This window comes from Dama dama, chromosome 23 (genome assembly GCF_033118175.1).
Source record: "Dama dama isolate Ldn47 chromosome 23, ASM3311817v1, whole genome shotgun sequence".
Taxonomy (NCBI): domain Eukaryota; kingdom Metazoa; phylum Chordata; class Mammalia; order Artiodactyla; family Cervidae; genus Dama; species Dama dama.
In genome coordinates this window covers 75,267,001-75,292,839 of record NC_083703.1, presented here as the reverse complement: position 1 = coordinate 75,292,839, position 25,839 = coordinate 75,267,001, and the positions used below count along the sequence as shown (strand labels likewise).

At 49.8% G+C, this 25,839-nt stretch overlaps 1 protein-coding gene across 2 annotated transcripts; it reads right to left on the bottom strand.

The window, feature by feature from the left end:
• Positions 1 to 10,812: 10,812 nt before the first annotated feature.
• Positions 10,813 to 25,113, bottom strand: SLC2A10 (solute carrier family 2 member 10). 2 transcript variants are annotated; one of them, XM_061127410.1, is made up of 6 exons: positions 24,999 to 25,113; positions 16,401 to 17,669; positions 15,715 to 15,837; positions 13,491 to 13,626; positions 13,077 to 13,207; positions 12,886 to 12,970 (listed from the first exon to the last, which is right to left on the bottom strand). In XM_061127410.1, exons 1-5 carry the CDS (start codon positions 25,000 to 25,002, stop codon positions 13,099 to 13,101), a joined length of 1,641 nt encoding a protein of 546 aa, XP_060983393.1. In that variant the 5' UTR covers positions 25,003 to 25,113; the 3' UTR covers positions 12,886 to 12,970; positions 13,077 to 13,098. The 2 variants fall into 2 exon arrangements, with proteins under 2 accessions (XP_060983394.1, XP_060983393.1); XM_061127411.1 differs by lacking the exon at positions 13,077 to 13,207 and having other exon boundaries at positions 10,813 to 12,970.
• Positions 25,114 to 25,839: the final 726 nt, after the last annotated feature.

Here is a 25,839-nt window from a genome sequence, read left to right as displayed (position 1 = left end):
TGAATAAATAAACCGGCACTTCCTGAGCTTCGGCCGGTCTGCAGGCTCCCGCTCTAGAGTAAGAAATAGCCGAGACCAAATGCTACTCGTAAGAGGGGCTCTGAGCTTGTTAGACATGCAGTTCTCGGGTTCTGCCAAGGAAGCATTTGGCACGTGCCTCACAGAGTTCACATAAGCCATGTATCATCAAATGTGCTTTTAGCTGCAAGTAACGGATCATCTAGAAGAAGTTTGAACTGTATTTTCTAGAAAGTGCATCATGTAACAAGTAGTCTTGAATTAAATGGTTCCAAGTTTGGTTCGCTCAGCCTCAATTATGTCAAACAGGAGGATGGGGATCCCTGCATTCCCCTGGGCTTAGACTTGTGGTCGCAAGATGACTGCTGCAAGTCCAGACATTCTGACTATGTTCAAAGGTAGGAGGAGAGACAGAAGGAGAAGTTTCTAAGGGTCTCTCTCTTATTACACAGGAAAGTCTCTCCCAGAAGCCTCCAGGAGACATGCACTTACTTCTCATTGGCCAGAACCAGGGCATCGGTCCACCTGTAAACCAATCACTGGCAAAAGGGAATGATTTACATCAGTAACAGTTGTCCTTCTGGGACTGGGGACGGAGCATCTCTCCGTTGAGCACACTGCCATCTGCTCTGTGCTGGAACAAAGTGGGAGTTCGCTTGGTCGGGAGAAGGGAGGACAGCAGTCTGTCTGCTGCAGGTCCTGGTGTCAGCTTTTACGTATGATCTTCAAATAAAATTATACCCAAGTCATAGAGAGGTACCACCAGAAGTGATGGCAGAAGTTCAGTTCAGTTCAGTCGCTCAGTCGTGTCCAACTCTTTGCGACCCCATGAACCGCAGCACGCCAGACCTCCCTGTCCATCACCAACTCCCAGATCATAGAAAATCATTAAACTTGAGTCCCACTGTCAGACCATGTGAATTACTTATTTAAAATGCATCCCACCATCTCTGTCTCTGCCTAATCCTCTTAGGTTGCCGTGTATGTGTTTGTGTGTGTGTGTGTTAGAGACATAAGTTTTAAAATCTAACCTCGTAAAAGTGACTTCAATTTTGGTAACTCCATCCGGGGCTTTTATCTTTTCTTTCTCTCTATTTTTCTTTCCAATTTTTCAGAGAGAACAAGTTCAAAATTTACAGAGAGAACTAGTTCAGGTTTCTTTTAATCTCTGAGAGTCCCTGCTTGATCCTCACAACAGCCCTGCAAGGTGGGATTTACTGTCCCCATTGCATAGATGGGAACACCGAGGCCCAAGAGTACAGGGTTCCCTTGCACAGTTCTGGCTTCGCCAGCCATTCTCCCCACCACGTACAGGGAAGGGACCCTCACCCTGACTCCTCTCATGGACGTGCTCAGGAAACGAGCCCTCGAATTCCATTAACAGGGTTGGACAACGGGACTAAGATGGAGCCAAAAATCGCCCTGGTCACTAACAGGAGACCCCTGGGATGTTTTTCCCCACCACCACTGTGTTCTTAAAGTTATAGCCTCCAAGGGCCACAGCTACGAAAAAGCTTCTTTAATAGGTGCTTGGCGCGCCCTCGTGTGTCCCTATGATGTAATAACACTGTAGGACGTTCAAACAGTACATCTTTAAAAATAGCAGCAATAGTGATAATGACTGCTGTACCAAGCAGTGTATTCAGTCATTTAAAGGCACCATCTCAGTAGTGACATCAGGTTTTTCGTTGGAATAAGTTTTACATGACTACGGTAAAAGGAAAAAATTCATTCCATACACAAAGGTAGACAGTGAAAAGTTGTCTGCCGCTCACTCCCCCATGATGTAAAAATGTGTCCCCCTCACATTGGACAGTGCAGTTTGCCCAGTCTTGCACTGCAGCCCTGATGTGCAAATGTACCTGCGGGAAAATTCTTAGACAAACAATTGCGTGCGTACGTGGTCCTTCTCGGGCTTCCCCAATGGCTCAAGAGTAAAGAATCCACCTGCAACGCGGGAGCTGCAGGATACGCGGGTTTGGCCCCTGGGTTGGGAAGATCCCCTGGAGGAGGGCGTGGCAACCCACTCCAGTGTTCTTGCCTGGAGAATCCCATGAACAGAGGAGCCTGGTAGGCTACAGTCCATGGGGTTGCAAAGAGTCAGACACGACTGAGGCAACTTAGCAGGCAGACACACACGTGGTCCTTCCCAGGGGCGACCTGCACCACTTTGAATCGGCACTGGCACTAGTTGCAGAGACAGGCATTTTTCCCTATTATTTCTTTCACTGGATAAACTACTACTGAGCACCTACTGGATGTATGGCATTGTGTTAAGTCCCGTGAAAGACTCCAGGCTGACTCGGACTCACTGAGTCACATGGGCGGAATCTAAAGGCTCTCCCAGTGCAGAGCGCCTGCTGCCTACCCCGCCTCGATCGATGGCCTTGGTCAACTGCCTAGGGATGGCACAACCTGTGCCCTGCACCTCCAGAAGCTCCCTTCTGAAATGTGATCCAATAAGCAGCCTCACAGAGCTGTCAGTGAGACCTGATGGGAAAGTTCACGGGGTCAAGATCCAGCTCTGACATCCCAGTGCATGACAGCAGGCAAATTTTGTGTCCTTGCTGACACTTGAATTTCCTTACTGATAAAAAATGGATAATAATACTTAGCTTGGTTGTAGCGGGGCGGTTGTCAGGGAAATCCACATGCTTCAGAAATATCTGTGGTTTCTTTTATAATTTTATTTATTTATCTTTGCCTGTGCTGGGTCTTCACTGCCGTGCAGGCTTCTCATTGTGGTGGCTTCTCGTTGCAGAACATTGGCTGTAGGGTGCACGGACTTCAGTAGTTGTGGCTCACAGGCTCAGTAGTAGCGGCTCCTGGGCGCCAGAGCACAGGTTCAGTAGTTGTGGCACGCGGGCTTAGATGCTCCGTGGCATGTGGGATCTTCCTGACCAGAGATTGAACCCATGTCTCCTGCATTGGCAGGTGACTTCTTTACCACCTGAGCCACCAGGGAAGCCCAGAAATACTCGCTGAATGAATGAATGAATTGATGAGATTCTTGCTGTGAGTTATGCTAAGGGGACATTTAAGAATAGGCATGTCTCAGATTAAATGCTTAATCATTTCTCCTCCTGGGAGAAAATTGCTCCTCTTTCTGTATCAGTCAGGTCTCTTGATTGCAAGGGAAGAAAAAAAATAAGGTGAACAGGCTTAAAAGAACAAAAGGAGATTTACTGACTCACATATCTAAAAGGTTCATGAGTGGGTCTGAATTTGGATGTGAGATGCTCAAATGATGTCGTTAGAAATCTGTTTCTTTCCTTATCATCATCCTGCGATATTATGTCTTGGCCTCATCCTCAACCAGGCTCTCCTTGCTGGTAGCTCTTCACCTACAGAAAAGTCAGCTATGTGGGGGAACCACCTGGAAGTTTTCCCTGAGTCTCCTGGACAAACCAGTGCCACACCTGGGCCTCCAACAGTCTACAAGTTTCAGATAGTGGCCGCTCAGCCTCCATAGGAAATGAATTGCCACAAGCGACAGCAGGAAGTGGCTCCAGAGTGGGTCAAAGGTGTGAATTTTCCCGAGGACTGGTTCTGAACCCCACAGAAGCCTGCGATCGCTTGGGTTCTCAGTGGCAGGACCACCTGGAAAGGTGAGAGATCCGAGGGCAGGGACTGGACCACGGAACGCCAAGGATCTGCCTCCAAGGAAGTGCGTTCACAGGTTCCCGGTGGGGGGAAGGCCAAGAATCCCCCACGCACACACACACGCACACCCCATTGCAAACCACTGCAAGCACCCAGTGAGTCCAGAAGGCACGACACTCGGTCCTGACAGCGTCAGCCAGGTAAGGCCTTTTCTGCCTCTCACCTCTTTGGTGTCTGGTGGAGGTGGGGAAGGGGAAGAAAGCATGGGGAAGGGGAAGATGTAACGTGAATGAAATTGGGAATTTTGACATGACATGTTAATTACTGATTTTAGACCATTATTTAGCTTCCCAGGCAGCAGGAGTGGTTAAGAATCCACCTGCTAATGCAGGAGACATAAGAGATGCAGGTCTGATCCCTGGGTGGGAAAGATCCCCTGGAGTAGGAAATGGGACCCCACTCCAGTGTTCTTACCTGGAAAATTCCATGGGTAGAGGAGCCTGGTGGGTTACAGTCCATGGGGTGGCAAACAGTCAGACACGACTGAGTGGCCGAGCACGCAGACCGTTGTTACCCATGGAAATAACTGGAAGGTGTTTTATTCTTATATCATTATTTATCATTATCTAAGCGCGAGCGGAAAAGCTATGGAGTCTGCAGGATAGATCATGCAGGGCCAAGTAAAGAACCTTCCCACTCATTGTGTTTGAGTGCCTGGTGGGAGAAGAAATAGGATTGATGATTGCACCTGCTGGCTTCCTCGCTTTCAATGTACTCGAATGTGTCTGCCCCAGGAGCAAGTTCAAAGAGACAGTGATGGCAGGCAGGATCACTGTATGGAATGAAGCTTTAGATCAGGTGTGAAAGAGGGTGACTCTGGAAGGCTGGAAGTCGTAGGTGCTAACATGGGGGTCACATTGTAAATATCTTCAAAAATGAAGCCACAATGGCATCCAAGAATTTAGAATGGCCGTTGGTACTTTTATGGGCTTCCCAGGTGGTCAGTGGAGAAGGCAATGGCACCCCACTCCAGTACTCTTGCTTGGAGAATCCCATGGATGGAGGAGCCTGGTGGGCTGCAGTCCATGGGGTCGCGAAGAGTCGGACACGACTGAGCGACTTCACTTTCACTTTTCACTTTCATGCATTGGAGAAGGAAATGGCAGCCCACTCCAGTGTTCTTGCCTGGAGAATCCCAGGGACGGCAGAGCCTGGTGGGCTGCCGTCTGTGGCGTCCCACAGAGTCGGACACGACTGAAGCGACTTAGCAGCAGCAGCAGCAGGTGGTCAGTGGTAATGAATCTGCCTGCCAAAGCCGGAGATGCAGGTTTGATTCCTGGATGGGGAGGATTCCCTGGAGAAGGCAATGGCAGCCCACTCCAGTATTCTTGCCTGAGAAACCACATGGACACAGGAGCCTGATGGGTTACAGTCCACAGGGTTGCAAAGAATTGGACACGACTGAGCTGGCACATTGGTGCTTTAAATGCTGTTCAGATCTGGAGATATTGGTAAGGAGGGCAGTGAAGAGTTGATTTGGAGCAAAAATTCTATCTCCTGCCAAGAGCCACCTGAGCTGGTTCCAACTGTCAAGGATGTAGTGAGCACTTATTTTGTGCCCAGTGTCCTGCCAGATGTATTTCAGGGAGAAGGCAGTCAAAGCTGGCGTCCAAAGGCAGGATGGCTGCCCAATTCCCCCACCTCGGGAGTTGACATCTGATTGAGAGATGACCTCAGAGCGAGCTTTCTGGATCGTATCTCAGTGACCACCGACCTCGCCTGTCAAACCCCGGAGATTTAGGATGGCATCAGATCCCAAATCTGGAAGAACTTAGCAACTTCACAGTGCCAGATCCAGGGGGAAAATATGCACACAGAGAAACCAGAAAAGCATAGGATGGTGGGGAGAAAGAAGGAAAATGAGAACACTCTGTTTCCACTGGCAGAAATCAGTCTTTGCCAGGAAAACTGGAATGTTGACTTGGTATGCACATAATTCGATTTTCTATATGTTCCGAAGTAAAGAAAAAGCCAGACAGTGGAACTGCTGATACAGTTTTTAACACTGGCAAAGGCGATATGTATGTGAACTCAGTCTCACGTCAATGCCTTATCAGGTAAATCTACAAAGGTACATGCCGCCACGTTTTAGATAGAGTACGATCTCAGTGATGTGGAAATGTCCATCAGGATGCTGTCTGTCTCCATTTTTAACTAGCTATCGTCATAAGCAACAGATTCAGGGACTATACACCAACATGTGCTTAGTAACTGGCAGGACATGGGCAGTTTTATTTTTGATCTTTAGATTTTTCGGTGCTTTGAGATTTTCCTAATGTAAACATTTATTTTTCAATGATTTTTTTAAACCTAACTAGTCCCTTCATTATTGAAACAAGACACGTGTACCTGAACTTACAGGAATATATTGAAGACATAGAGCTTAAAGAGAGTAGCTCATCTTTCCAACACTCCCAGGCCCCACATTGGTGAGATAACAACTGTTACAATTTTGTCTTCTTCCCTCCCATCATCCCTGCCTGCCTTCCTTCCTTTAAGGTTGTTACTATAAAACTATACCAGGAATGAAAAGCTCGGTGGGTCCACAGCCAACTGCGGGTTAAAAGCCACATCTAAAGAGAATGGCTGCTACCCTTCGCCACCTGCTGACTAGACTTCAGAGTGCAGGCCCAGATCTCTTCAAAGACAAGGCTGCATGTGGAAACAGCCCAAATTTCAAAAGTTGGTACTGACTCAAAAAAGTTAAAAGCAATGGTTGGGCCAAATAGAATACATTTTAGGACCTGTTTTTAGAGCACTGAGGCCTCTTCTTTAAAAAAATAAACACAGAGTGCTTTTCTTAAATTATTAGTCCTAGACAATGTCTAGGGATGAGAGAGATGAGGAATTTTGGTCATCTGCATTCCTTCCACTACCTGCTTCTTTCCTTTTATTCCCTTGTTTTTATAAGTGATAGTATTGCTTATATTATTATTCTACCAGCGTGACCTTTATGACTTTAAATATTTATGCTCCATTAAAAAATTTATATCAACTTTTTGTAACACCTACGATATAAGAGGAAGAAAGCATTTTTCTTTAAGTCTCTGGTACTAACAAATATCCTTTATTCTACATCTGCAACATTCTAGGCACTTTATGTTGACTCATCCGTCACTCATTCATTCATTCACTCCTTCATTCATTCATTCACTCCTTCATTCATTCATGTGGTAAATACGGAGCTGTTCAGTGTTTACCTATGAGCTGTTCTAGATATGGGAAGTACAGAGGTAAGCAGTCAAAATACCCTGCCTTTGTGGCATGTATATTCTCACAGGGAATACGAATAATAAATTAATAAATAAAATAAATTAACAAATAAATGAGCTACAATCTGTTGGAGACTGGAGAGGGCGAAGAAGTGAGGATGCAGGGAAGGGAGAATGTGAAGTGTCTGTGCGTGCGTGTCCATGCGAGTGTGCAAGTCTAGCTGTGTGTACACACGTGTGTTGTGCGTGTGCACATGCACATGCGAGCATGCAATTTTAGCTGTGGTAGCCGGGGAAGGCCTTCCAGGGAAGGCAGCTTTGGGATAACAGATGGAAGGAAGCTAGGAGCTGAGCAGTCAGGGTATCTGCCGTGTGCACGTTCCTACCACAGGGCACAGAGGAGCCAAGAAGGGAAGGCGGAGTTGGTCACATGCGTTAGAAGCGACGGAGAAGAGATGAGGTCTGAGAGGAAAGCACCGCACGGAGGCCTGAGAGGGGGTGGTCAGTGCTCTGCTGAGTAAGAGGAGGAACCGTGGGGTGATCGGATCAGAAGGGCGGGGTGGACCGACTTAGGTTTGCAGAGGTTCCTTCTGGCCCCTGCGGGGAGGACAGACGAGAAGGCAGGAACAGGAGGAAGAAGGCCGGTGTTGCACTATCGCAATATTCCTGGTGAGAGGTGGGGGTGGGGGTGGCAATGGTGATGGAGGCGGTGACTAGAAAGATGGGATTCTGTCAGGATGCACTGACAGATTGGATGTGAGAGAGAAAAAGAGGAGTCAAGGATGCCTGCAAGGTCTTAATCTAAATAATTCGAAGGATGAAGTTGCCTTTTATCTCTCTTCCTAAATTGCTTCATCTGTCATCAGAGATAAGAGCTTAGATGGATGTACACCAAGATGGTAGTGATTTGGGGCTTCCCAGATGGCGCTAGTGGTAAAGAACCCACCTGCCAATGCAAGAGATGTAAGAGGCATGAGTTCGATCCCTGGGTGGGCAAGATCCCCTGAAAGAGGGCGTGGCAGCCCACACCAGTGTCCTTGCCTGGAGGATCCCCACGGACAGAGGAGCCTGGCCGGCTGCAATTCATAGGGTCACAGAGAGTCAGACGCGACTGACGTGACCACGCGTGCACGCACGTCAGTGGTTATGTTTGAGCAGTGGGGCTTGGGTGGGTTTTATTTTTCTCGATGTTTTTCAGTATTGTATTTTTGCAAGCAAAGACTGTATTACTTTTATTACGCTGTCATTGTTATTATTATATTTCAGGGCTTTCAGTCATGGCAGTACTATACCCTGTGGGGGAGGTTAAAAGCACTTCCTATCTGGGTGGATGCTGTATTAGTCACTATTTACTGTGCAATTAGCAATCCCAGAACCACAAGTTAGCACTCCTTTCCCACTTTCAGACCTGTGAGTTGGCTGGCAGAGCCCCACTGCAGGCTACAGGTCAGCTTCAGGACTGTACCATCTTCCTCCTTCTGGGGCCCAGGCTAGATGGGCTGGGGTGCCCTGTTGTTATGGTAGATGTAGAAAGTTCCCCGAGGAGAGAGAGGAGACACCCACTGCCTGTTAGTGTCAAGGCTGGGAACTGACATCTTATAGCTTCAGCCCACATTCTAATGGCCAGAGCAAGTCACGTGGCCAAAGTCAACATCCATGGTAGCCTCCAGAGCTTGGCTGCTGTGAATAATACTACAGTGAACCGGGTATGCAGAGAACTCTTTGGAATACTGATTTCAATTTTTTCAAACATGTACCTAGGAGTGGATGATCACGTGATAGATCTCCTTTTAACTTTCTGAGGAACCACCACACTGATTTCTTTAGTGGCTGCAACAGTTTGCAATCCCCACCAATGGTGCAGCTTCCCTTTTCTCTACATCCTCGCTGACGTTTGTTATCTCTTCTTTTTTATTATGCTCATCCTCACCTGTGTGGTCTCACTGTGGTTTTGATAGTGAGGTTGAGCACCTTGCCATGTACCTGTTGGCCATTTGTATGTCTTTGGAAGAAAATGTCTATTCAGGTCCATCACCCAGATTTATATTCAATTATGTGCTTTTTTGCTGTTGAGTTTATACCTTGGAGATTAACTCCTTATCAGATTTAGAGTTTGCAGATATTTTCTTCCATTCTGTAAGTTGCCTTTTCCACTCATTGAGCATTTCCTTTGCTGTGTTGGAGCATTTGGAGGGTGAGTGTGAGGCTTTGAGTTCCTGGAATTCAAGTGAAACGTGCTTGTCAGGCTGGCTGACTTTTCTGCCTATGTGCAACAGGTGTGTACATTAATCCAGTATCAACATGACTAATCTATAAGATGGTGTTTGCAGAGATTCGTCCTAAGACTGGGATGTGAGATCTAGATTTGACAAGAAGGACAGTGAAGCCCGTGAGCCTCTTGATAGATTCTGGAAAAGCACTGGAGTCAGGGATCAGCATTTAGAGATCAGAGATCTCAGTGAGGTCAGAGAGTTACTGCCAGTGGGAGCATTCAAGTACTAGGAGAAATGTTAGCACATGGTGACCGGGAAGTGGGATGTTTGATATAAAACATTAAGACTAAGTCAGGTTTGAGGTTGACCAGATTCGGGATGGAGTAGGCAAAGTGGAGCAGGAGGCTGCTGGAATGACAGGTACAGGGACCCAGAGAGGCCATGCTGAGGTATCATCCAAGAGGATGCTAGAGCTGGACAGGGTCAGTCATCTTCCTTGTAAGCCTTGGTTTCCTTATCCACAAAGGAGAAATGGAGATTCCCCTCCCAAGTCTGATGACCCATGACCTCAGGCATGGACTGTGATTGGTTTCACATCTTGTCCCATGAATGAGTGGGCCCCTTGAAGCAGCAGGGAGATAGTGGGTGGACGTGCACAGCCTTCTCCTCTGCTGGAGGACCCATCCCCCTACCCCTTCAGTCCTCCTTGAAGGACACTTGCTGTGGGGACCTTGCTCTTGTCTCCGTGGTTCCAGGCCGACACTGCCGATGCTCCTCTCCAGGAGGGTCTGATGAGAGAGTAACGAAGGCATCCTGTCTCTTTCTTGGTGCTTGAGACTTCCTTGATCGTTTCATTCCAGTGTTACATCATCCAAAGACTGGGAAGCACAGTGCCCATGGCATCGGAAATGATTTTCAGTGTTTCACGAACATGAAAATGTGCTGAATCACACCACTGTTCTCTCAGCCCAGACACGGTCTCAGGATGGTGCTACTATGTCATGAACCCCTCTCTCTCTTTTTCAGCACAGAGGAGGCCTTAGGTTCAGAGCCATCAGTTGATGACAGTATTGCAAAAGAATCAAATCCAGTGGAACTGGATTGCTTTCATAGTATTTTTATGGTTTCTATTTCTGAAACTGACATTCTTTTTTTTTTTTTGTATTCACCAATATCACCCATAAAGGGTATTTTACACCATTAAGTCTGATCATGCCGTTCCATTGTCAAAGTTCTCCAGTGGCTCCTCGGAACACTTAGAAGAAAGTCAGGAATGCTTCTGTTTTCTGGAAGCTACTTCATGATCTGACCCCTGCTGACCTCTTCCTCATCTTCTGCCATCATGCTACCCTTCATGCACTCCTCCTTGGCATTCCTCCAAGATGGAATCTCAGTCTTACTTCAGGGCCTTTGCACATGCAATACATCCCCTGCCTGATCGATGAGTTTATGACCCTGATCAAAACAGAGGAGAACCCACCCTAAGACTGGAAAGGTATCCCCTTAACCTGACAGGAAAGGAGAAGTGAGAAGGTTTGGGGGCTCCTGCAGAGAAAATTAGGTCTGAAGGAGCCAAGCAGCAGCTGTAAGTAACGGTGGCTGGGGGAATGCTGCTAGTGGACTGATAATAACTGCTCTCAAGGGGGAAAAGAATGTATGTAAATTTTACTGGGATAACGGATGTACTGTTGCACAAAACTGGCAAATTTACAAATAATAACAAACACTTTATTGTAAATACTCTTCATTGTAAATTCCATCTAGCCAACTAATTCTCTCAGAAATGTTTTCATTGATTTTCCTGTCAAACTCTGGATTCCAAAACCAACTGTCACTGCAATTTAGCCATGATTTCACAAAATTAGACCACGAAGAAATGCTTGACAGCAACACGACTCAGTAAGGAAGGTGCTCACATCACTGAAGCACGCGTGTAGTTGTGACACGAATGCTGGTTGAAATTTCTGTTCACGTTAATGAGCGAGATGGAAGTAAAACAAGGAAGATGTGTGTCCAGACGCCTTCACTGGTGACATGAGCCACCTGTTGGCTGAATTGGATAATAATCCCCTCCATTTTTTTTGTGCCATTCACAATGTATCAACTACAGACAGGAGAAATTGTTAAGTTTAATTTACATTATTAACATTTCATCCATCACATTGTTGAGACTGGAAAATCAACAAAACATCAAGCCCCAATCTATCATGTTCCTCAGTCTCTCTGATGCAAAGACACTCCCCGTGGACATCTCAGGTGACCAACATGACATCACTGAACACAGAATTGGCAAGGGGTGGGCCGTGCCCCTCCCCCATGCTCCTCCTGGGATACAATAGCTGTACATCACCTTAAGAGCACAGACGAAAGCAAAATGCAGTAAAATAAGGAAGTGATGCGCTTAGAGTATACATTACCTTGTTTTTTAAAATAATTTACTTAAGTATAAATTTAAATAATTTAATTTTTTAGCAACTGTGCTTAATAATGAGCTTGCAAAAGTCTGAAAATTTAACAACCAGCTTTCACAAGCCAGCATAAGCCAGCTTCAGTGCTCTAAAGGAAGTATCGAGAAATGAGAGAAGAGGAGGACTCAGGAGGGGCCAGAGTCCTGTGGGGTGGAGCTATTCGCTCTGTCTCCATTTGACTCAACCCTTTTGGCCTGGGGCAGTGCGGGGGTGACCCCTTTACAATGTCCCAAAAGTGGAGACCTAGGTATTGAGGGTAAAGAGAAACCCCATCCATCCTGACCAGCTGAATGGGACTAGTTGAAGACGCTCCTGATGGGAGACAGAAGTTAAATACACCTCTAGGGGGAAAGTCAGCTCCTTTCTACAGATGTGGAAACTGAGGCTTGAGGGAATTGTTACTTATTCAAGGTCAGTAGCTGCCAAGAGGTGGAGGCCACACCGACAACCGGGTTTGTTAGCTTTCAGACCTATCTCCTTTCTGCAAAGTCCTCCTGTGCCATCCTGGAAACTGCTCTTGGAGCGCACGACCTGCACTGTGATGGCCCTTGGATTTCAAGGCACACAACTCTGGAATTCTTCACCTTTCCCCTAATTAAAACTTATCTCCCCTAAAGGGATGACTAGCAACTTGAAAGCAGGGCCCATGCTGATTATCCATGGTAGTGCCGGCATTAAAATTCCGACTCATTGGCTTCTGAAGAGACCTTAAGAACCACCTGGTTCAGATCCCCCATTGTATACACAAGGGAAGCTGAGGCCCACGGTCAGACAGCAGGAAGAGCTGCAGTCAGGGCTAGAACTCAAGCCTCCTACCAACCATCTGAGTTGCTGGTGAATGACAAGTATTCTGGGCAAGGGAATTGGAGGGGTTGAACATAATGAGATCTGAGTACCAAAAAGCAGGTGTTCCCCCCCAAAAGTCCCAACCAGATGGAGAAAGAGAGCAGATAATATGGTATTCTTTGCTGGATTTAGGGGTGATCCCAGGAGTGACTTCCTGCTTGAGAAAGCCCACAGAGCAACAGAGTCACAGTGAGATGCTCTCATCATTTCATTACTGCAGAGATGTGCAGAGTCAGTGGGGAAACTGAGGCAAAGAGGCAGAGCCTCAGGAACCCTCTGAACCTGAGACTCAAAATGAAGACTGTGCAGCTCTCAGACTTTCAACCCTTTTGCCCCAGCAAAACAGACCTCTTCTGTAGCAAGGGCGAGTCTTGAAGGACCATCTAGCCCTGTGTTCCGGGGCCCAGGCAAGCAGGAAGCTGAAGACTGTCTGTTAAAGCCATGGTTCCAGCATCTTCCAGATGGACCCCCTCAGGAGGCTGCGGAGACCTCGATACGACTATACTGGACGCCAGCCGAGCTCTGCCTATGGCCAAAGCTCACGGGGAACCTGCAGCACAGAGAGCGGAGGTTGACAAGGCCTGGTGGCCTTCCCCAGGGCTGATGGGAGTGGACCATGCCTGGGGTCCCCATCCCATCCCCACCCCCACTCCTACCTGGCCCTTCCTGCTTTCTGCCTTAATGTGCATTTCCATCTTCCGAACGGCCCAGCTGCTCCCCCTGGTCTTCCTGGGTCCACCTGTGCCCCCTACAGCCAGATCTCCCCATCACAGCCAGACTGACCCTCCTAAACACAAAGACTAGCTCCTGTCACTCCTGCTGGGAAGTGACATCACGCCCAACCAGCCTCTCCCACATCACCACCCTCCAGTCCCATTTTCCCATCCCACTCAAGGAGAAGAGCTAGTATACAAAGATAGGACAAAAGTCATTGTGTCCAGGCAGTAAGAACAACAGGAAGAGAAGAAAAACACTCTTCTGCAAAGGCAAAGTGTAAGGACTAAATCCCAAAGCAAAGGGCTTGCGGTCTGAGGTCACTCATCCCCCTTGGCCAGCCCTGACCACCTTACCATCTCTTCTGGAATTGCTGGTCTATGTCTGCCAACGACTGGCCTTTTGTTTCCGGGACAAATAAATAGATGAAGCCCAGGCCGAAGACAGCGGTCAGCCCGTACAGCAGGAAGGTCCAGGACAAGCCAATGGCACCTGGGAATGATGGGGCAGGAATGTGGGCGGAGCTTAGCCTGGGCCAACTGGTTGACCAGTGTTCCAGGTGGAACACTTAAAATCAGTTTACCCGGAGCAGATTCTCCAGATGGTAGATTTGCAGAATGACCAACACGCTGTCAGATAAAAGTACCATAAAGCAGGAGTAGGACTGGCTGTCCCAGAGGCAGGCAAAGGGTCAGGGCCCAAATCCACAAAATGTCTGGGACTGAACCTGTGTCTCCTGCGTCGGCAGGCGGATTCTTTACCTCTGAGCCACCTGGGAAGCTTGACCTCCACGTAATCCTTATACCAGCAGAGAGAGAGTGTTGGACTGGGAGAAGGAGGGCTGCGTTCTAGTCTTCTGACTACCTGGCTAGACTTGGGAAGGATGTATTCCCCAATCTGTGAGATGGGGATGATAGGATATGAAACAATTCTAAGAAGCCCTTCTTCCCCTTGCTTCCTTCCTCCCCTCTCTCCCTTCCTTCCTCTCTTATCTCTCATTCATTCCACATAAAAGAAATGAGAAATTTCTTTTATGAGTGAGAAATTTGAATTCCCAAAGACTGGGTGTGGAAGACAGGCAAGGTGGACCAGTTCTTCCACCAGTATTTCCCACAGCCCCCAAGGGCTCCTCCTTTGAAGGGGAAACACTTGGCTGCAGGAAGTGGGAAAATAACTCTCAGAACTGTGCCTTGGGGCCCGCAGGGAAGGAGCCCCACCCACCTGGGCCCTGAGGACCCCTGGTCTTGGGTCATGAGTATCCTCTGCATCTCAGACACCCCTCCCTAGTGTCCTGGGCCCATATAATTCCCACCCCATCCCACCAGCACCCAGACTGGGTTTGAATGCTAGCTAGGAAGAGGAGGTGTCATTCAAACCAGATCTGAGCAAAGCTTCCTGCTGGCAGGCGGGCACGAGCCAGTTTAAGCTGGTTTAGAATGAAAAGGAAAGGTTGTGGCTCCTGCTGGTCTCAGACACATTCTCTCCAGGGGTAGGGGTGGGTGGGGGAGTGGACCTTCCCCTCTTCTCCGGCCTGGAGGATTTTACAGCATGTCTGAGAGTTCTGGATGTTGTCAGGCACTTCTGTGGAGTTTCTGCACAAAATTTTATTTGGGGAATTGTTCTGCTGCTGCAAATAGGAAAAAAAAAATGCAAACTCCTCTGCCGTAGAGTGGAAACTTTTAGTTACTAGGGGAGAATGGACTTGTCTTGATGGGGACAGGGAGCAAAGCCCTACACTCAGGGCTCCCAATCTCCGTATCCTCTACCCAGAGAACAAACTCCGGGTTTGAGAACAAACTCCTCCCCCCGCCCCCCCCCCCCCCCAATCAGGGATGGCTTCCTGGGCAGAGGAGAAATGGATGCTTCAGCTCTATCCTCCCTTCAGCCTCAACTCTCAGGTTGTCAATAAAGCCAATCCCCTCCACCCCTCCACTGACAACTGATGGCATCTGGAATGAAGTAGAAACTTCGCAGGTTGTATCTTCTGTTGTCTTTGTCTCTCAACCCCTCTCATTCTTTCAATAGCACCTCAGTTTTCCTTCGGGGAACCCTCCGCCAACTCTCAGTCCATGCCATGGGGTGTCTATCACCCCACCTTGTTCAGACTGGGTATGTGGCCCAAGGCCTGGGCATCAGAATATTGCAGCCTTCCAGTGACGGTTCAGTGATGGGCACATGATCTTGCTGGGCCAATGAGAGTCAGTCCCAGGACATGAGTTAGAGCCATTGGAAAAAACAGGCTCTCCTTCCCAGGGGCTGCCAAGACGAAGAGCCCCGCTTGTGGTCATCTTTGCAGCCCCGCAGTCGGTCTGCCCAAGAATGAAGCTCACAGCGCGGGAAGCAGAGCCAAGAGAGTATGAAAGCGGGCCCACAGGTTTGTTGAAGCTTCTGGATCAGTTATGGTTAAAGACAGTTACCCTCCTCTTTTCATGACCTAAGACAAAAACATTACCTTTTGCTCACAAACTGTTTTGCAAGGGATTTTCTGACACTTATACCCAGATGACATAGAAGCCTGGGCTCTGTTTGGAGGCAGTTGTTTCCAGATTTTGGGCCAGGGAATTAGGTCAGAGGACTCACCGATGAGGTCGAGGAAGGAGAGGCTGATGAAGAGGTTGGCAGCCCAGTTGAAGCTGTTGCAGAAGGCAAAGGCCCTCCCTCGGATCTCCACGGGGTAAATCTCGCTGAGGACAAGCCAGGTCACTAGGACAGGAGGGCAGAGAGGATGCCTACTAGCCGGGACCCAGGGCCTGGCACCCACGGTCTAGCAGGCAGCCCCCCAACAATGGGACTCAGTGCAGGGTCAGGCCCTTGACACCCATTTCTCTCTGCTGTTTTCCCCACATGGCCATAAGATTCCCTACAGAAGGACCAGCAACCTGGGTTTGCACAGGAAACTGAAGGGTTTCCTGGGACCCCAGACTTTCAGTGTCCTAGGCAAATTGGGATGCTTGGTCGGTCACCTTATTTATTAAATTCCTTTCCAGGCAACCCTTTTGAGTGAGCTATCCAGCGGCACATTCTGGCTTTATGAAGCTTAGAAGATTTGGGGTCTTCATAAGAAAGAAACCATGACAGACACAAATTAGGCTCCTGCCCTCGGAAGAAGTAGCTTCAAAGAAGCAAGGAGCCCTGGAGTCCAAGCTCATTGTTCTCACGGTCAAGCCACCTCTGGTCCCTCTGAGACCCTGATGGGTTCAGTCCCCACGCTTTCCGCTAGGAGGGGTAGAAGGCTTCCAAGTTACCTGCAGAAGACTCCCACTTACCGGGTCCAAAGCCAATGGAGAAGGCGCTCACAAAGACCATCATGCAGACCAGCGCGGTCCAGTGCAGCAGGGCGTGCTCGGGGGCGGGCGAAAGGCCTCCAGCGGGAGTGAGGCTTATGGCTGTAGGGTCCTTGGCTCCCGGAGGAGGCCTGGTTCTCTCAGAGGTTGACAAGATTGGCCGCCTGGGGCTCTGGTCGGTCGTGGGCGGCAGAGGTGGAGCCAAGCCCCTGGGCAGGCTGGGGTCTCCAGGGAGCCCCGACAGCCTGGTGGCGTTGGGCACGGCCAGGCAAGCCGGGCCCGAGTGCAGGGGCACAGCAAAGCTGACGAGGCCGAGGCCGCTGACCGACAGGGCCATGAGGGCACAGCCGGCGAGCAGCAGCGCCCTGCGGCCGGCTCGATCCACCAGCCCCATGGCCGTCAGGGTAGCCGCCACCTTCACCGCACCGAGCCCCACGGAGGCCAGCACAGCGGAGGAGCCTCCCCGGAAGCCGACCGACCGGAAGATGGTGGAGGCGTAGGCGAGCACGTTGGGCTGCCCGGTCAGCTGCTGGAAAAGCACCAGCCCCAGCCCCACGACGGTCCGGCCTCGCATGTTATCCCGGGCCCTGAAGAGGTCCACAAAGGCGTATCTCGGCCTCCCGGGGTCCAGCTTCGTGGCCTCGCCTCCCTGCAATGGGATGAGGTCCTTGCGGGCTGCAGCGCCAGCTGTACCAGCGGGCAGGAAGAGGAGGCTGAGAGACTGCAGGAGAGCGGGCGCAGCGGCCCAGCCAAACATATGCCTCCATCCCCTGGGGGCGCCGGCCAGGGCATAGTTGAGCGCATAGGAGAGCAGGACGCCCACGGTGATGCCTGCCTCGTAGAGGGACACCAACACTCCCCGCTGCCGAGGGCCCGCCAGCTCGGATACGTGGATGCAGCAGGCCATGGAGGAGAGGGAGATGGCAAAGCCAGCCACCGAGCGGCCCAGGAGCAGCCAGGCCAGGGAGCCGGCCAGGCCCAGGCTCAGGCTGCCTGCCAACAGCACCAAGTTGCTCCCCAGGATGGCTTGCTTCCGGCCATAGCGGTCGATGAGGCAGCCGCCTACCAGAGAGGCGAGGAGAGCCCCCAGGAGCAGGCTGCCCACCAGGAGCTCCTGCTGCGAGCAGCTCAGCCCGAAATCAAGCTGCAGCGGCAGCAGGGCACCCGATATGACTGCCAGTTCATAGCCAAAGGTCAGGCCACCCAGCAAGGACACCGAGGCACACAGGGGCAGGAGGAGTGAAGGTCGGCCTGAAAAACAAAAGTGACAGGGCGGGTGCAGAATGTTTCCATGTCAGAGCATCCAACCGTCCATCAGCCTGTCCCATCAAACCCCCTCTCCACCTGTCCAGCCCTCCATCTCTCCATCTATTCACTCATCTATTCGTTTATATGTCCATCTATTCATTTATTCATCCATCTATCCATATACCCACACATGCATGTATGCATGCACCCACTTCTTCCTTCATCCACTTCTTTCTTCATCTATCTCTCCCTCATCCTTCCATCCATCTACCCATCATCCATCCATCCACTCCTTCCTTCATCCATCCATTCCATCTGTTCATCCAGCTATTGATCAATTTACCCATCCCTTCATCATCCACTCCTCCATCCATCCACCTACTTCATCCACCACATATTCTTCCATTCATTGGTCCATTCGTCTACCCCTTAATTCACCCAAATATCCATCCATTTATCGATCCATCTATCCAAAAATACATTCATCCACCCATTGTTGTATTCTATTTGCTACTTACCCAGACACACACAAACCCATCCATTCATTCATCCATCCAATCATTCAAAAAATTATCTGGCATAATTTTTTATGCCAGTAGGCTGTGTTCTTGGGGCTGACAATACAGTGGTATTTTCAAGGACCTGACATTCTAGTAGAAAAAGGCAGATAATAAACGAATAGGTGATAGATGTCATTAAAAAAAAAAAAAGCAGGTAGTGCTGGGAAAGATTGAAGGCAGGGGGAGAAGGGGATGACAGAGGATGAGATGGCTGGATGGCATCACTGACTCGATGGACACGAGTTTGAGTAAGCTCCAGGAGTTGATGATGGACAGGGGGGCCTGGCGTGCTGCAGACCATGGGGTCACAAAGAGTTGGACATGACTGAGAGACTGGGCTGAGCTGAAAGGGGATTGAGAACGATGGAGGGGTTCTGTTTTAAATAGGGTAGCAGCCAGCTAAGGCATCTCTGAAGAGGGAAAACTTGAGCAGAGATCTGAATGAAGGGAGGGTGAAAATCATGTCAAGTATGGGAGAAGAACATTCTAGACAAGGGAACAGCAGAAACAAAGGCTCTGAAGCTGGACAGTTTGGGGCATGTTTGAAAAATAACTATTAATAGCTAGTACTCCTATGGTATTAAGTACCAGGCTCTGTTTTAAGGGCTTTACATGTATTTACTCATTTAATTCTTACAACAACCTTAAAATCTACTATTCTTAGCATCATCCTCCAAGGCACAGAGAGGTGAAGAAACTTCTTCATGGTCACACAGCAAGTAAGTGGCAAAGTAGATGTGACTAGAGAGTTCAGGCTTTTAATCATGGCCTATTGAGCAAGGAGGCCGGAGTGGCTGCAGATCAGTAGGTGAGAGTAATCGGTGATGAGGCAGGAGAGGTAAGCAGGGGCCAGGTCAGGAGGACACTGATGCATTTCACTCTCAGTGGATTCTAGGCACTTTTTTTTTTTTTTTTAAATCGAACTCTTAAAATGTGGCCAGTGTAATTGCGGAACTGCGGTTTTAATTTTATTTAATTTTAATTAAGTGTGAAAATAGCCACATATGGCCAGCAGCTACTGTACTGGCAGAGCAGCTAAGCAGGTTGCTGTTCATTTTTAATTCACATATTTAAACAAATATTTCTGGAAGCATCTAGAGTAATCCAGACACTGTCTCACCCACCCCCTACCCTGGACCTGACAAGAACATTCATAGCATTGTAGTCAGATTTATGGAGTATTTGCTCTGGACCAGGCACTGCTTTGAGCCCTTTTAGTGGACTAGCTCATTTAATTCTCACCACAACTTTATGAGGTGGGCTTTTGTATTATTTATGAAGGAGTAAACTGATCACCCGGCTTCTCAGGTGGTGTTAATGGTAAAGAATTCGCCTGCCAATGTGGGAGATGCAAGAGACCTGGGTTTGACTGGGAAGGTCCCCTGGAGAAATGAATGGCAACCCACTCCAGTATTCTTGCCTGGAGAATCCCCATGGATGGAAGAGCCTAGCGGGCTACAGTCCATGGGGTCACAAAGAGTAGGACACCGCTGAGCAACTGAGCACACACATATAAACCGATTATCAGAGACACGAAATGACTTGCCTAAGATGAAGAGTATTAAAAATCTAGCATTCTGTTCATACTAGATCAAACAAGTAGAATCAAAATGTCATAATTTTTTTAATTAGGCAAAAACTCATAAGTTTTGTCAGAGAAGGCAATGGCAACCCACTCCAGTACTCTTGCCTGGAAAATCCCATGGACGGAGGAGCCTGGTAGGCTGCAGTCCATGGGGTCGCGAAGAGTGGGACACGACTGAGCGACTTCACTTTCACTTTTCACTTTCATGCACTGGAGAAGGAAATGGCAACCCACTCCAGTGTTCTTGCCTGGAGAATCCCAGGGACGGCGGAGCCTGGTGGGCTACTGTCTATGGGGTCGCACAGAGTCGGACACGACTGAAGCGACTTAGCAGCAGCAGCAGCAGCAGCAGCTTGTTGAGATTCAAAGCCTGACGGTCTGGTTCCACAATCTGTACCCTTAGCCACTCCAGTATAAAACCTTGGCAGAATAAAATTTCACTGTTTTCTCACTCCTGCCTCACCCCATCTATGTTAGGCAATTTTTGTGCAGGGGCGGGGAGAGGACTTTCATTGGTGGAGGAATCACCTCCCCTCCCCAGCTCATTTTTCTCCCCATCACCTCTGCCCCCCAGGAAACAACCCCCTACCACCCCCTGGCTGGCCTAGTCCTTCCTCTTCATGACCATCAACCAACACCCTGGGGGGATGATGCTGCCCAGGTCCTGCCGCTTGTCGCCCCCTTCTGCCCCACCTCCCTCAGTTTCTGGAGTTCACTGCCAGAAGGGAAGTTTCGCCCAGGCCATGTGAGGCAATCCCGTGAAAACACAGAACTTCTCTGCCATGTCCTGGGTTCTTCTGGAGGTGAATGGGAACCCAGCCAGAGGGCCCAGGGGCAAAGTCGACTGTCCACAGGTTCCACCGGAAAATGCAGAAGGACAGACTCAGGTCTCAGTGGCAGGAGCAGAACAGCAACAATAAAGGAAGATCAAACAGTAATAATAACAAGTGTCACTGACAGAGTGTCTCCTCTCTGCAAAGACTTCAGGTGCCTTCTCTCAATTCACCTTGGTGACGACTCTAGGTGGTACTGCTGCAATTACCCCCATTTGACAGATGGGAAAACTAAGGCTCAGAAACTAAGTGTTCTGTGAGAAACCAAGTGTTCTCACAGCTGGGAAGCAACAGGATCAGGACGCAAACGCTGTCCCGTCTGACTCCCAAACCCACGTATTTAAGCTTTCCAAGGCTCCTACCACCTGCTCTATATGTTAACTCATGAGCATGACCTCCCAGTCCCTGCACGAGCTGGTGGCCCCAGCCCGCCTCCTTAGCTACCTCTCCTGTCCACCCCTATCCCCACCCCTCCGACACACCCTGCAAACACTTGTTCCTAGCACACACCATAGAGTTTCATGCTGTTTTGCCCTCTACATGAACTGGTCCCTCTCTTCCCGACCTGTGTTCCCCAAATGCTCACTCATCCTCTTCAGCCCCAGTCCACCTCCCTGAGGGGCTCCAGTAATACACATCTGTGATTTGGCCTCAGGCCCCCACGCTCTGTGGGGAGCTGCCTTCGCCTCTCCTGTCTTCATCTCTCAACCTCTGGATCTGGGTAGACTTGACCTCCCCACCTCCACCCCCCATCACCCAGCTCCAGACATTGTGTCCATGACCCAGGCCTGACTAGCTAGCAGGTTCTCTGGCCTTGGGCAGTGGTGAATGCCACGTGGCTGAACCTGAGCCAGTGAGAGACAGTCCAGCCCAGGGTGGTTGCTTATTTGGGTTTCTGAGCTGGTAGTTTACCTGCCTGGAGCAGCTGGGGGTCATCTTTCCCTAGCAGGGAATCCTGACTACACTGCCCGCTCGGGCATGCCTAGATCCATGCCTAGATCCAACCATGCCTGAAGCCGTAGATGTTTTCAGAGACCAATAAATAAGTACCTTTTTAGTTTTTCCTAGCTAAGCTAGTTTGACGGAGACTCTAATTCCTGTACATCTTCCTCAACTTTCTAAGTCATATTTTTCACTTCCAGCCAATTCTGCTTTCTTCTGCATTTGCTCACACCAAGTAATTGTGAAATCGATGTGTTTTCCTTATTAAATGGGACTTGATGAGAACATAGACTTACTGTCTCTGTGTCTCTAGGCCCCAGCCCCACCCTGAAACCTAAGATGGGCCGATTAAAGGTTCTACTGAGTGAATGAAAGATTGAGTCAGGATCCAGGGCAGTATCTCCACGTCCCATTCCAAGGACTGTGTCAGATACATTTGAACTTAATCTAATGCTCTAGAGCAGCCAGAGAGACCGTATGATAACCCAAGTCAGGCCACATCATTCCGCCCAGAGTCCTCCAAGGCTCCTCTTTTGCTGTGAAAAAAGTCAAAGTCCTGACAGTGACCTTCAAGGCCCTATAGGACCTGCCTCCTCTCACTGGGCTCCTGGCACACCAGCCTCCTTGCGGTTCCTCCTCACTCCAAGCCCGTCTCAAGTCAAAGCTTTTTACCAGATCTCACCTCTGCTGGGAAAGCCCTTTTTCTCCATTTCAGTGACCCCAACCCTGCTTCCCTCTGGTCCTGCTCAGCATCACCTTTTCATGAGGCCTTCCCTGATGCTCTCCTTAAAACAGCAAGCTCCCATGGCATCCAGCCCTTTGTATTGCACTTTCCTGCTTGTTTTCCTCCATGGTACTTTTCATCATCTGAAATAACTATACATTTATCATATTTGGGGGGCTCAACAACCAGAACGTCAACCCTAAAGGGACAGGAGTTCTTTGTGCATTCTCAGTTGTCTCCTGATGCTGGGGACAGTTCCTGGCATACAGTAGACATTCAGTAAATACTGGTTGAGTAAACACATGATTGAATAAATGAGTGAATTCAGGACATAGGGAATCCAGACAGAAAGGATTTGGGCGCTTGAGCATCTTGGTGGATTCAGGGTCTGGAAGTGGCGATGGACAGGAAGTGGAGTAAATCCTGGCCTCCAAACTATGACGGCCCAGCCTGAGTTTAGGTACTGGATGGTCCGGCGGGTAAACAATCTGCCTGTAATGGAGGAGATACAAGAGACCTGGGTTCGATCCCTGGGTCGGGAAGATCCCCTGGGGGAGGCAACCCACTCCTCTATTCTTGCCTGGGAAATCCCATGGACAGAGGAGCCTGGTGGGCTACAGTCCATGGGGTTGCAAAAGAGTCGGTCACGACTGAGTGACTAAACAACTCCCTTTCTATGGATTGTCTGTCTAAATATAATATGTGAAACTGGCTCACCCTGGATGAAGTCCCTCAGTTCTTGAAAGCAGAGCTTCCCCGGGGAGAGAATCAAGGAGCAGGTGGAGAGGAAAAACCCAGGTCATGGCTGCACACTTCACCAGCCGCAAGTCCCAGGGCACCTTCGGTGGGTGATGCTAGAGCAGCATCTCACCCAGAGGCACAATGTATTGGATCCCTCCCCGACCAGAGACCTGCCATGCCTTCCCTTGAAACTCCAGGGAAAAGCCAGGAGTGAAACTGACCCATGCAAATATCTTCACCCAGACGGGTGGCTTCCAAGTGTCCCAGCAACAGGTGATGTAAGTGGGACTGTTGTTGATACTGTAGCCAGCTCACCTCCTTTCCAGAAGCCATACCTCTAGCAGCTGCCTTAATTCTTACATTAACCCTGTGTCACAGACACTGGTGCTGTTCCCATTTTACAGATGAAGCAACTGAGGCACAGAGAAGTAAAGACATTTGCCTAGCGTTGAGAGTTTGACCAACCTAGATAGCATATTAAAAAGCAGAGACATTACTTTGCCAACAAAGGTCCATCTAGTCAAGGCTATGGTTTTTCCAGTGGTCATGTATGGATGTGAGAGTTGGACTGTGAAGAAAGCTGAGCACCGAAAAATTGATGCTTTTGAACTGTGGTATTGGAGAAGACTCTTGAGAGTCCCTTGAACTGCAAGGAGATCCAACCAGTCCATCCTAAAGGAGATCAGTCCTGGGTGTTCATTGGAAGGACTGATGTTGAAGCTGAAACTCCAGTACTTTGGCCACCTCATGCGAAGAGTTGACTCATTGGAAAAGACCCTGATGCTGGGAGGGATTGGGGGCAGGAGGCGAAGGGGACGACAGAGGATGAGATGGCTGGATGGCACCACTGACTTGATGGGCATGAGTTTGAGTAAACTCCGGGAGTTGGTGATGGACAGGGAGGCCTGGTGTGCTGCAATTCATGGGGTCGCAAAGAGTAGGACACGACTGAGTGACTGAACTGAACTGAACTGAACCAAGAGCTTATCAAGTCATAGAGCATATTTTGAACTTGAGTAGTCTGATTCCAGAGTCCCAATGTTGGGTGTGATTAAAAAAATAAAATCTCACGTTAACAGATCATTTACCATGTGCAAGTGGTATATGGAGTATTTAAGTTCATATTCTCATGTCATTCACATGGCTTCCCTGTGATGGGGGTATTTCCCGGTGACTGTTTTGGAGATGCAAAAACTAAGGTGAGAGAAGTTAACTACCCTGTCCTAGATCAGGATGCACCTGGGAAAGGGGAGAATGAGGGCTGGAACCGCCCCCCCAAATCTACATACAGGTTCACTGAGTCCCCAACCCCTAAACCAATGTCTGCCAGGTAGTAGGTGGATCAATGATTGACCTTTTGAGGCTTCTGAATCCAGAGAGAAAAATACAAACCTTAGTCCCCTGGAGCAACAAAGTTTCCTAACCTTCCCACCTCCTAAAACCCCACTACCCACCCCCGCCCCCACTCTCCTCTATCTTCCCCTCCACTGAGCATCTGACAGCAGAGGTTTTTGTCTGTTTTGTGTAGGGCAGCATCCCAAGCCTAGAACAGTGCCTGGAGAGAAGTGCTCAGCGAATCCATGAATGAGTTTGCTCCTTTCGGAGCCTCTTCTTCATCTGCAGGATAGGAACAATTTCACTCACTCATGGGACACTGCAAGGCTTCAAGAGGTCAGGAGAGGGTAGGGCCCCAGAATAAGCTCCTGGTATCAAGTTAAGGAGCCCTCTCAGGTCACTTTTTTTCTGGGCAGAAAGGAACGTGGAAGGAAGTGGGCCCAAGTCCCTTCCCAGCCCCCAGCCAAGGCCTGCTGTCCCGGCGGCCACCCGAGTGGGCGGTATCTGGTCTGGGCGCGGCAGCGGCGGGCAGAGGCTGCGCGCGCAAGGATGGGGTCGCGGGGCTTTCCTGCCCGAAGCGCCCCTCTGCCCGCAGCGCCGATCGCGACTTACCCATGGCGACCAGGGCTCCCGAGGAGAGCTGGGGGCGCTGGGGGACTGGGCGTGCATCTCCCCCGCCGAGTCCCCGCCTCGGCAGCCGCAGCCGGACAAACTTTCCGTCCCGCCTCCGTCCCTCCCTCCCCGCCTGCCCTCCTGCGGCGCCGCCGCCACGTCGGCCAGCTCAGGGCCCCTGTGCTGGGGGCGGGGGACGGCGGTGCGCTCGGGACGTCGCCAGTCTCGCCCGGCCCGGCTGGGAACCCACCCACCGTCATCCCGGTTGCGGGTGGGGAGCCCACAATTTGTCCTCCTAGAGGAAAGGAGTTCGAATCACTGCGGTCCACGCTAATTTGGCCTCTCTAGCATCCACCCTGACACACACACCCACTTCAGCCGCTCACGCTCTCACGGATTTATCTTCCATTCATTGAACACTTAGGTTTGGACACCACCCACCTGCCCTCAGGCACTCTCCTACGTCTTGAGTATGGGCTGGGAGAACCAGAAAGACAGTTCGTTCTGTTCCTGTGGAGTTTACTTTCTGGTGTGGGAAGCAGAAAGATAAATAGCCAAAAGAACCAGAGAAACACCTGGCCATGAAGGCCAGGCAGAGAATTAAGCTAGGGTGCTGGGTTAGCCAGCCACAGGTGGCTGCTTTAGCTGGGGGTGGGGAGGGGATTTTTTTGAGCTGAGATCTCTGGTTCCAGACAGAAGGGAGACCAAAGGCAACGGCCCTGCAGGGAGGAGCTTGTGCAGTCAGAGTGTCTGGAGCAGAGGGGGAAGATAGGGTCCAAGGTGCATGCACGCATGCGTGCTAAGTTGCTTCAGTCTGTGTCGGACTCTTCATCACCCTATG